This window comes from Somniosus microcephalus, chromosome 1 (assembly GCF_052327205.1).
Source record: "Somniosus microcephalus isolate GS21.2 chromosome 1, FLI_Smic_1.0, whole genome shotgun sequence".
Taxonomy (NCBI): Eukaryota; Metazoa; Chordata; class Chondrichthyes; order Squaliformes; family Somniosidae; genus Somniosus; species Somniosus microcephalus.
The window spans coordinates 339,550,787-339,563,170 of NC_140987.1; the positions used below are offsets into that span (position 1 = coordinate 339,550,787).

At 41.1% G+C, this 12,384-nt stretch overlaps 1 protein-coding gene across 4 annotated transcripts in view; it reads left to right on the forward strand.

Annotated features, from left to right (window-relative positions):
* The first annotated feature begins 4,208 nt into the window (after positions 1-4,208).
* LOC147124932 (sodium- and chloride-dependent neutral and basic amino acid transporter B(0+)-like) overlaps positions 4,209-12,384 on the forward strand; it is a 67,367-nt gene continuing 59,191 nt past the window's right edge. For 2 of the 4 annotated variants that reach the window (XM_085994829.1, XM_085994847.1), the window contains exons 1-3: positions 4,209-4,432; positions 4,669-4,822; positions 7,916-8,047. In XM_085994829.1, the coding sequence (XP_085850955.1) occupies positions 4,361-4,432; positions 4,669-4,822; positions 7,916-8,047 (358 nt within the window). In that variant the 5' untranslated portion in view covers positions 4,209-4,360. The other 2 variants (XM_085994843.1, XM_085994837.1) reach the window with 2 other exon arrangements.

Sequence of the window (12,384 nt, forward strand, 5' to 3'; positions counted from 1 at the left end):
ATTGAGGGCCACGGGTCCTTGAAAGTCACTGGGAGAGCCGTATTTGCTCTGCTCTGAGGCTGCAGGTCTGTTTGCAGAAGATGGCAGAGTTCTGTGACCACCTCCTTGCTGAAGTGGAAGCTTCTAATACACTGCTGCTCACTTAAGTGTTAAGAGAAGTGCTCTTGGAAGACCCTAGGTGTGTAAGGCCTGCTGTTGAGACCCCTCCTGGCCCTCCTCTTCCCTCTGCGAGCATCTTCTCCTCTTCAACGCTGCCTCCGCTCCCACTCCAGAAGATATTCGTGCATGAGAGGACCTGCCTGTAGAGCCCCCTTGACTGTGAGCAAGTGTTGTGAGCAGAAGCCTTTAAATAAGGATTCTCCACTTGTTCCAACACTCCCTGTCACCTTAGGACCTTGCAAGAAGTTTAGAAAGCTGCTAGTATTGCAGAAAGTGCCACAGAGCCAGTCAAAGTAAAGAAACATGTCAGCTGCAAGTTGTTGCTGATGATCCCTTTAAATAACGCTGCTGGAGTCTCATTCCTGCTTGAAATGCTTGGTCAGCTGGTCGCAATTAACACAAGCCGGTAAGTTGAGTGACACACTCCAAAATGGCAGATCAAGCATCAGGAGAGCGTTATACACTCACTGACATCAAATCTGCATAATCTCCATAATGCTAGCGAGCGCGGACTTTGAATTTCTAGGTCATAGAGATTAAAATGAGACAGAAAAAGGAGGCTTATGATGATTGTAAGGTTCATAATAAGGTAGAGGACCAAGCTGAATATAGAAAGTACAGAGGAGATCTAAAAAAGAGAATAAGAGGGGCAAGGAGAGCTTATGAGAATAGGTTAGTGGCTAAAATAAAAGTGAAATGAAAACACATAAATAGTAAAAGGGTAGTCAAAGTAAGAGTGGGGCCGATTAGGGACCAGAAAAGAGACTTTCTTGTGGAGACAGTGGGCCTGGCTGAGGTACTAAATGAGTACTTTGCTGGAGAAGAGGATGCTGCCAATGCAGCAGTAGAGGAGGAGGCAGTAGCAATATTGGATAGGGTAAAAATCGATAAAGAGGATGAACTTCAAATGTTGGCAGTCCTCAAAGTAGAAAAGTCATCTGATTTGGATGGCATGTGTCCTATGTTACTGGGGGAAGACTGGAAAAGCTGGGGTTGTTCTCCTTAGAGCAGAGAAGGTTTAGAAGAGATTTAATAGAGGTCTTCAAAATCATTAATTGTTTTGATAGAGTAAATAAAGAGAAACTGTTTCCAGTGGCAGAAGGGATGGTAATGAAAGGACACAAATTTAAGATGATTGGTAAAAGAACCAGAGGTGAGATGAGGAAACATTTTTTAAACCAGTGAGTTGTTGTTATTTGGAATGCACTGCCTGAAAGGGTGGTGGAAGCAGATTCAGTAGTAACATTCAAATAGAAATTGAATAAATACTTGAAGAGAAAGAAATTTGCAGGGCTATGGGGAAAGAGCAGGGAAGTGGGATTAATTGGATAGCTCTACTAAAGAGCCGGTACAGACAAGATGGACCGAGTGGCCTCCTTCTGTGCTGTATCATTCTATCGTTCTATGATTTTAAGCCTAAAACAACCAGTCAAGGATGGTGGCGGACAATCAGGCAACGAAAGAGAGGAGAAGCATCTATGAGCTTTGCCATCCTCAATCATAATGGAATCCAGTGCGCGTGAAAGAAACAAGGATGGTGCTCCAACCTCAATTCCTTCTGTGTCCATCCCTGGAAACGACTCTGCCCCAAGTCACTCACAACTGAACCTTCAAACTGCCAACTGCCTAGCCTTTCTCCTTCCATTCACCACAATACTTATGCAGCTGTCGATCTGCTTTACCTCTCCTTCACCTCCATCTTTTATGCTTTTGTTCCCAGTAAAACCTTTGCTCTTTCTCATCCTGGTCATTCTCCCAGTATGGCCCCCATCTTTGCTCCCCAAGTCTAAGGGCCACAGATTTGCCCATTTCTGACGCACAACTGGTTTCACCATCAATCACCAGGTCTGGCTGGATCACATCTAGCACTATTGGGCCTCACTCTCTTTTGCCAAAACTGATTAATACTCCAGGATTATCCTGGAGAGCAAAGATAACCTCTATCTTCTTTTGTCCACTACCATCTCGTTAAACCCATCTCTCCTGCCCCCTTCCACACTTACCTCCAACAAGAAGTGTGAGGAGCTCATGGACTTGTCACTATGATTGGAACCATTCGTTAAGCTGCCTCTGCTGCTTTCCCCTCCCCATGGACACAAAGCCAAATCTCCCCCGCCCTAGTGCTCTAGCCTTTATCCTGTGTCCTTCTCTAGTTTTTCTCCTACCTTCCACCATGCCTTTTCCAAGCTCAGCTTGTCCATGAGATCCAGCTTCTGATGTTGAAGTATTTCCAGAAATACAAGGAGTGTTCAACTCTGCATACATTGGGGTTTACGAATCATTTATTTTTATATAAGTGTATAAATACATTGTAGAGCAAGATAACCTTTAGTATTGATGGTTCTTTGATGATGAGAGGGTTGAATGTTAATATTTAGTGATCCCAGCTCCAAGCTTCACACGACTGGAGTCGATATCGAGTGTGAAGGTCAGTGTTCCTGATCTGTGACCTGCATGATTTTCCATCCAACAATTTTAATAAACAGAATATGATTCAGGCATTAGCCTCTGCACCCGAATGTGCTCCAGTCTCGGCAATTTCTGCATCGGAAGTCCTGAATCATAAAACTTACCCAGTGGGTGAAACTATGACTGGAAAATAATCTGTGGCAAGTAATGAGCTGTGAGTAAAACTGACATATTCCAGGATCATATTAGATTCAAGTGCCTTTCCCCTGTGAAGGGTAAAGCTAACTGTGAATACTCCATTTCTCTCTTTTGAAATTCTGCTTATTATGGTCTGTATTTTTTATTAGTTAATAGTGGTTTAAGCATATTAAGGAACAATTCATGGAATTTGGGACGTTCTTCATACCAGCAGCACTACAACGATCTCCTTTTACTAAACACTTCACAAGCATACATATCAAACTCTGCGGCCTCTTATGAAGAGAGGGAAAACATAACCCCTTATTGATCGTCCCATTAAAAACCTGTCACATGGTAAGAAATGTTATTCTGGCACAGATTGTGGGGAATTCCTGCTTCCATGGACATACTGGTTGCAAGTTTACAGCTCAGACACTGTAACAATGACAAAAAAAAATGTTTTTTTTTATTCGTTCATGGGATGTGGGCGTTGCTGGCAAGGCCAGCATTTATTGCCCATCCCTAATTGCCCTTGAGAGTCTGGTGGTGAGCTACTCAAAGCAGGGGATTATCTATTAATATATTGATCCAATATGTAAAAAATATTTTTTTAAGATTAAAATAATGTAGCTTGTTTCTTCATTCATTTTAATCCTGCTGAATGTTTTGGAGGTGGGAGCGACTTTGAAAATATTGTCATTTAAACAGTTAAAAACCAGCTCCAAAGACCAGGTTTTATCTGTTATATCCAATTAAATCTCTTCATTAAACACATGATCCATTGCACAATCAGGTAGTAATACTGTTGATGATATTAGTGACTAAACATTTAAAGTCCTCTGTCCTCTATTTTGTCTGATCATAAATGGGTTAACACCTTCGCTAACTGGGCAGACTAAGGAACCTCATGTAAACTGGTTAATCGTCTGTCTGCTGATATTACCAGCAGTAATTTCTCTCTGATAGTCTTAAGAACAGTTGTTTCCAAGACCCCTTTAGCGCTAATAGTGCAGCGACACTGCACATCCTGTGTGTCTGTGACATAACATAAACCCCACAGGTGCAGCTGAACTGGGATCAGTCTGTGTTGGTTGTGAGACCACTTGGAGGTGGAGCAGATAGTCTCAGAATAACTGGAGCAAAATCAAATATTCAAACTGTAATTTAAAAGTGTAAAATGAACTCAGGCACCAGTGGATTACCTTTAAGTTTCTGACATTAGAAAAGATTGACCCATTTTTAAGCAAACACATTCAGAGTACTGTTTTGCCTGAACACTTGATTGTTGCAGGTGCACTTGGTGCTGGCCCCTTTAAAAATGTTGTGAAACCTGTAGATTTTGGTCTGGCAGATCAACCTATTAACAGTTGAAATACTCTGGGAGCTTGGATGTCATCATGACCTCAGTAAACAGAACTACACCCCTTTTAAATTGCATATAAGGAACTGGGTTCTGACTGCATAAGAGTCATTGCCTGGTGTGGAGCTGATTAATCCTTAACCAGAGTCCCGGAGCAGCACAAAGCGAGAAGATCTTTGGACAAAGGTGTCCTCCTCATGTTTTACATTCCACCCCTCAGTAAACAGAAGAATCATTCATCATTGTCCAAAAATGGACAAGAGAGAATTAGCTTTACCTGGGTTCTCACAGATTGACCACCAAACGCACCCTCCAAAGGACACAGTGAGTAATTTATCAAAACATGACAAACCTCAGAGGTGCTGATGATCTGGTGATTTTGGTTGTTGTGAATTGCAGAGGCTTTCTCTGGGGTTCAGGGTGTTTCCAAACTACCAACCGTATGCTGTTAAATGGAGAAAAACAGTGTTTCTGTAGTAGGTGAAAACTGTAGTTTTTGCTTGAGTTCTAGCCTGCCAAAGTCTAACTTCTGAGTCGGCCATTTCCTGTCTTTCCCCCAGGCTGCCACCAATGAACATGTGGGTGAAAGTGACGAGAATGTGGAGCGAGGCAACTGGTCCTCGAAGACTGACTACTTGCTCTCAATGATCGGCTATGCTGTGGGTCTGGGCAATGTCTGGCGATTCCCTTACCTGGCTTACAAAAATGGAGGAGGTACTGTAGTCAAATCCAAAATACAGGAGAGAACGGAAGAAATTAAAGGGGACATCCATTGACTTGTAAAAAATTATAAATTCAATGAACCAGGGAACCCTTTATTGTACTAGGTAAATAACACAGTGTTGAGCATTGCTGATATAAGGAGCGATTAATTGAAATACAGCTTTAAACTGTTGGCTATTTAGAAAATGTAGTGGGGGGTTAAGAAGCACCCCATGATTAGATAGGAAACAGGAAATTCATGTGGAGGTTACTCCACCAGTTCCTTCCAGAGTAAAACCAACAAGCTCAGTGAATATTTAGGTGTGAGATTTATATTTCTAGAAGGATTGACACTGATTACAAACCCATTAAAAGAAATCTGTTTTAGTTACGAGTGAGATACATCAAATAGATGGTATTTAAAACCAAAATGAATGAGTCTTGGCAGGTGCATAGAACTGATGATTTATTACATTTGAATACTTTTTAAAGTGTTATTGTTTAAAATGCATGAACTGAACACATCAGACACGTTTAGTGCACCTATCTGAAATCCTCGGTTATTAGTCTCCCGGTCAGGCTCTGGGCTCAGGTTTGTAAGTTGGGGTCATACCTGCTCGTATCAGGTGCTCTTCACAACCCCACAAAACTGGATTGATGGAAACCGAGAACAAGAGTGTAAAATTGTCATAACACGGATGCTCAATGTCTTTGTTAAAGAGATGGAAAGCGTTCTGATTCAGTTAAAGAGAGAATTTTAAAGGTGGGAATTTCCCTGGTAATTAAATTTTTCATTGAACTTTCAGAATGGGAGCTGAGAGATGAACATCTCCCATATATTAATGTACATTCACATCATAAAATCTTATAGGAATCACGATATGAACAATGAAATAGGAGAGAATGAAGATAAATTGATTATTCTGTGTAGTGACAGAAGAAAACTATTAATAGATAGATAGATAAACCGAGGGATATATTTCCACAGAGAACAATACCTGTTCCATGCTTTTACAGAGATTAGAGTGCCAACTCTTTGTGGGACTCAAAATAATCCAAAGTGAACTCTTCTTCCCTGAAAACAGTACTTCTATTGAGAATATCTGTTCTCCAGTATTCAACATTCAGCCCTTGAACATCAGGAAGTACTAACTTCTCCTTTTTACCGTCGGTGGGTTTGGTAGAAGGTGGTGAGTCAGTGCACTGTCCTTTCCCGGGACAGTTTAACAAGTATGGAGGTGGCACACAGAAATTTCAGCCGTATATTATCCACTGGATCTTTATAATTGGTTTTAAATGTTCACATTTCCATACTATGTGTAACAAGAAGTAGTTACTGAGCAGCTCCTCCAACATCAGAACCAGGTCCAAGCTCCACCCTTTGGAGTCAGATTACTGGATGTCTGTAAATTACAGGCTGCCTAACCTACATTCCTTCAGATCAGGTTTCTGCATCCAAGTCATTTCTTCTGTTAGCTTCGCTGAAGACCTGAGATGATGGGAAGGTTCCTGTAAGTTAGTTTGAAAATCATTTTCGCAAGCTCTCCTTCCCACACAATACACATACTTCAGGTTACAAGGAAACCTCCCAGAAACGTAAATCACAGCATTTAGTGCCTGACTAATGTTCGACTTCAGATTGGGTTGTACTACATGAAAGCATGCAGGGGTATATATTCTTCTGTTTGCTGATTTAAGTGAAAAATCAGATGTGTGCAAAGTGCATTTTACTCATATCTACTTTGCCACTCAAATTAACAGAGTAAAAAAATCCCGAATGTATTATATTGTAGGAACGTGGGTTCCTAACTAAAAGACTGAGTTCTACTCAGGCGATCAAACAAAATGAACTTTAATGAAACAAACAGGCTTTAACAAGAAACTGCAGGATAACATCGAATGTAGGTCTGCTCTCTCTGGAGGCTCCACGAGGACTGCCCCTGCAGTCCTGTGGCTGACGTCATGACGTCATCACGTTTTCCTGCCAGTGGGGATCACATGATGAACGGCGTGACGTCATCACATTTTAGCCGCGCTGTTAAAGCAACCACACTCTGTACAGTTAAACAGCATAAATAAAGGTACAGACTCAGACTGTAGCTAACATGTTGTTAAAAGAGTTATGTACAAATGATCTGAGTCCTTTGGTGGCTCCGCCACAATATCCCCTACTTTACAATGCTAGAATTTCACTTCCACATTTCACGTGGTAGTTTTATTAAAACTGTAGAGAAACAGCAAAATGTATAAATTGATTTCATAGATAGTATGATTAGCTGCCTTGTTAACTCACTTTGGGAGAAGCTGAAAGTTGTTTATTGTGGTTACTGGCACACATGCCAACTGAAGTGTATCCAAGAATAATAAAGGAAGCCACATCAAGGTAATGCATCTTAAAGGTCAGTTACAACACCAGGGAGGTTAGTGCCTGTAACATTCCAGTCTTTCTTAATAACATCCAAAGGGAAAAAAGAACCTGATCTAGTAAAGTTTTTAATTTTCCACTAAGTATTGCCAAATTGTAGTCATATTTTTTCTTTTTACCATGCTGTTATTCAAACTACCTGGAGATTTGAACTTGCTTGACTGGTTACCTGAAGTAGTGGTGCATTTTGATGTAATAATAATAATCTCTTTACGTACTTTCATATTCTGTAGTTTCAGTAGTAATTATAGATTCTCCATTTCTTGGTGAAGAATCAATGCAAGAAGTTTCTGCTGGGAGCACAGATTGTATTTTCACCTCCTCCAGCACTGACCCCATAATGAATTCCCTGTAAACTACTTGACTGTGCTGAAATAGTGCATTGGCTTTGTGCCCGTTGCCATTTGAGACACTCAATTGCAAGGAAGTGGGGTGTTGGGAGCAATGCAATAGGATAAGAGTCTGAATGTTCATTGTGGCTGTTTTTGTTTGGTATTCAGACGCTGAGTAAACTTGCAATCTGCAGTCAAACTGTTCTGTCAATGACAACATTTAGTTCCTGTGTTAATATGAAATGGACTGTTTAGTTGTTTAACAGTCACTCCAAAACTGCATAAATAAACCTGGTGACTCTAACATCCATACAATCCTTTTCAACTTTCCTTTACTATGTTTTCCAGGTGCATTTCTTATTCCCTACGTAGTCATGTTGGCACTTGCTGGGATGCCCCTGTTTTTCTTGGAATGCTCTTTAGGGCAGTTTGCCAGCCTCGGACCTGTTGCAGTGTGGAAAGCCGTACCAATCTTACAAGGTTAATGTTTATTTAGCAACACAAGCTTAGCAACATTTTAAATGAGGAATAGTATTTAATTCATATTAATATACTGGTTATGTATTCCTTATCAGGTGGTGGTTTAAACGAGGCTTGCTGAAGTACTGTTTACAATCTGATCTGTTGTACACTTTTACAAAGACAGATACAGACAGTGAAGAGACAGACACAACGAGTGAACCGTTTGCTTTCCTCGTTCCAAATTTAGTCAGATATTAGAGCCAATACCTGGAAAACTTTCTATCTGTCATTCAGTTATTAACGCTGATGTTAGTTTCATGTTTCATTTTTCTAAAAGTTGTTGATTAGTTGAGATTATGTTAGTTTCAATCATTCCATTTAGATGCAGCAACTGGGGTTCTACAGGTCATTGACTGGGATTGAATGATTTGGATAAATATTTTCCAGTGATATAAAGTGGAGGAAATTCAGTCTCTGCAAGTGCAGTCGTGTGTCTCTGGAATGAGAAGCACGATGAAAAATGAAAACAAATTAAGAGAGTTTTGAGAGAAAGAATGGGAGATGGTGTGCTGCTTAGAATTAAATAAAAAGTGAATCACGAGTAGCTCAACAGTGCAACTAGTCCCGGGCAACAATGAGGGCTCTAGAGCTAGTCCCTGTATCCGTCTTTCGGATGAGACATTAAACCGAGGTCCCATCTGCTCTCTCAGGTGGACGTAAAAGATCCCCTGGCCCTATTTCGAAGAAGAGCAGGGGAATTTTCCCTGTGTGCTGGACAATATTTATCCCTCAATCAACATCACTAAAACAGATTACTTGGTCATTATCACATTGCTGTTTGTGGGAGCTTGCTGTGCGCAAATTGGCTGCCGCGTTTCCCACATTACAACAGTGACGATCAATGTTTTCTTGTGTGAGCCCTTTAAATTTGCGGCCTGGTATCTCTTCCAGTGGCCGCATCTGGTTGTAATGATATCAGCAAATAGAGATGGTATTTGCCTGTTCAATTATGATGCCTTAATAGCATGTTTGCAGGTATTGATTACTTATGCCTGACCAGCAGAGGTCATGTGACCGAGGCAAGCAAGGCAGTTAGTTTTAGTTTCAGTTTCATTCTAGATGCATCACTAGCAGGGTGTCTCCTGAAAAGCTGTATAAAGAGTTGAACAGACTTTAGATTAAAACTCATTCTCTTTCATAAATGTCTCGTCATTGAACCCACAAAGAAATCAATACATGGTGTCAGAAGTGGTTGAAAGAGATGAAGAGAAAAAATCAGAAGTTAAATCAGCTCTCCACAGATTAGCAAGCCAAAAGAGAACATCGTTGCTTACCATTAGAGAATAGCTAACGAAGTGAAAAATGGAAGGTTTACTCCCACCGGCGACGCTTCAGTTGACAGGTAATGTGGCTGAAAATTGGAGGAGATTCAAACAACGTGTAGAGTTGTATTTAGCGGCAATCGGAGCTGACGAGAAAAGTAATAAAAGGAAATCGTCACTGTTCTTACATGTCGTGGGTGATGAAGCGCTGGAGGTGTATAATAACTTCACATTCGTTGCTAATGGAGACAAAATGAAGCTAGATAAAATAATGGAACAGTTTGAGGCCTACTGCATACCTAAACGTAACGTGACGTTTGAGAGGCACAGATTTTTCACATGTGTACAGAAAACGGGTGAGACTATTGGTCAGTATGTGACTGAACTGAGAAACCGAAGCAAAACATGTGAATTTGGGGGACTGACAGACTCGCTGATAAAAGACAGACTGGTGTGTGGTATTCCAGATAATGGTTTAAGGGAAAGACTGCTAAGAGAGCAAGATCTAGACCTGGGAAAAGCCATAGCACTGTGTAGGGCTACAGAGACTGTGAAGTTGCAGGCAAAGGAGCTGTTCAGTGACAATAGCTGCAACGTGGATGCAGTGAGAATGAACGGATACAAACCGTTTAACAAAAAGAGCGCCAATGTGAAAAAAGAGGCGTGGCCAGCGAACAAAAATGAAAGGGACAATCGAAAGTCATGTAGTCGATGCGGTACACAGCATACACCAAAAAAGTATCCAGCATATGGTAAAAAATGCAATAGTTGCAACAAAAACAACCATTATGCCCGTTGCTGCAAGAACCAAGTGCAACAAAGCAAGGTCCATGCAGGAGATGAAAGCGACATAGAGGAGTTCAATGTAGATGTTGTGTCTGAAAACAAAAAAGAAGAAAGAGACTGGATGTTGACACTAAAAGTGAATGACATACACATTCCATTTAAATTGGATACTGGAGCACAAGTTAATGTGATATCAGAGACTGATTTTAAGAAAATTAGACCCAGACCAAAGATACATGGAATAAAAGTGAAAGTGACAGGATACTCAGGTACTGATATACCAGTGAAAGGAAGATGCATTGTCAAAGTAACACACAAGGACAGAGAGCACATGCTAGCATTAATCGTGGTGCCAAAGGATGTGCAAGCCATGCTAGGTTTAAAAGCCTGTGAGAGACTGAACCTGGTAAAGAGAGTCCTTGTTGATGAACTGAATGTTGCGTACACACCGGGTAAGCTGATGTATACAGCAGACACGTTGTCCAGAGCTGTTGACCCAGGAGAGCCCGCAAACACAGTGAAAAGAGTAATGTACAAGGCAAAAGACAGTGGAACTGACTTCTACCAGAGCATGCTTGTATACCGCACAACGCCGCTCGAGTGTGGTATGTCACCAGCCCAACTCCTGATGGGACGTCGGCTAAGGTCAAACCTACCCATCCCGGAGAACCTCCTGAAAACAAAAGAGGGGGAGAAAGTGAGGAAGTTCAAAGAGCAACAGAAAGAAAAGCAAAAGTACTACTATGACAGAGGAACAGAAAACCTACCTGAACTCCACACTGGTGACCAAGTAAGGTTCAAAGACAAAACAAACACATGGACTCAGAAGGGAACTGTCCTGAGTGAAGTTCAACCAAGATCATACACCATTCAGACAGATGAGGGTGCTGTTCTGAGAAGAAATCGTAGGGATCTTCTCATGGGACCAGCCACAGCAGGTCAAGAGACTGATACTGTTGAACAACCTGATCACACAGCTGAGAACCAATCATCTGAGGCAACAACTCAGATTCAAGGACAATCAATCAGAAAATCCTCAAGACACGTGAAGCCTCCTGAGAGACTCATTGAGCAAATTTAAGGACTATTGTTATAGAAGGAAGTAATGTTATCTTATTCTTTCTTCAAGTTCTGGTGTATTGACACACAAAGCAAGGTTAAAAAACCTTGATCATGATAATGATAATGTAAGTTCATTAAGTGTTACAGTTAAAATGCAGATTAATACAAAGAAAACATGTTTAGTTAAAAGTAAAATACTTTTGTTTTAAGAAAAGGAGATGTAATGATATCAGCAAATAGAGATGGTATTTGCCTGTTCGATTATCATGCCTTAACAGCATGTTTGTATGTATTGATTGCTTGTGCCTGACCAGCAGAGGGCATGTGACCGAGAGAAGCAAGGCAGTTAGTTTTCGTTTCAGTTTCATTCTAGATGCATCACCAGCAGGGTGTCTCCTGAAAAGCTGTATAAAGAGTTGAACAGACTTTAGATTAAAACTCATTCTCTTTCATAAATGTCTCGTCATTGAACCCACAAAGAAATCAATACACTGGTGAGCGGCCTGCACGGGACCTCGCGATGCTGCGCAGCCATGTGGCCGTGCACCTTAGGGGGAACATTGGTGACAATACGTTAAAAGTACTTCATTGGCTGTAAAGCATTTTGGGACATCCTGAGGTCGTAAAAGGCGCTATATAAATGTAGGTCTTTCTTTCTTTCCTTCTTAGACTGAGGAGGAAGACAACAGCCAAGGAGCCTGTCACTGATTGCCAGCTCCTGCTAAAATGTACACGTGTGGGTTATGAACATTGGGTGAGGACAGGACTGGGCCCAGCTGGGATGCCCCTCCCAGTTAATAGTTAATGACGTTCACTGCTTAGGTTCTTGGGAGTGTAGCATATCCACTTGGACAGGAGCAGAGGGTGAGCAGCACCTGCGGGACCAAACCCCAGAATGAGTTGGACCTTCAGGTGATGGGGGAGGAGTTAACACCAAACTTGTATAATTTCGCTAATTCAGGGTTTTAAAAAAAATGTAATTCCAGAATTACAAATGATATAGAAAACAGTTTTACATTTTAAGTATTTAATTATTTTCATTTGAAATTACTAGCCGATCTCTTGTCATTGCTCGCAGTGTCAAATGATCAACTGTCAATGGGCTTATTGTGAATGTTTGCAACATCATGGGCGACGTAAGAAAACTACTAGGCACTTGGTCTAAGCGTTAAACAAAGCTTTAAT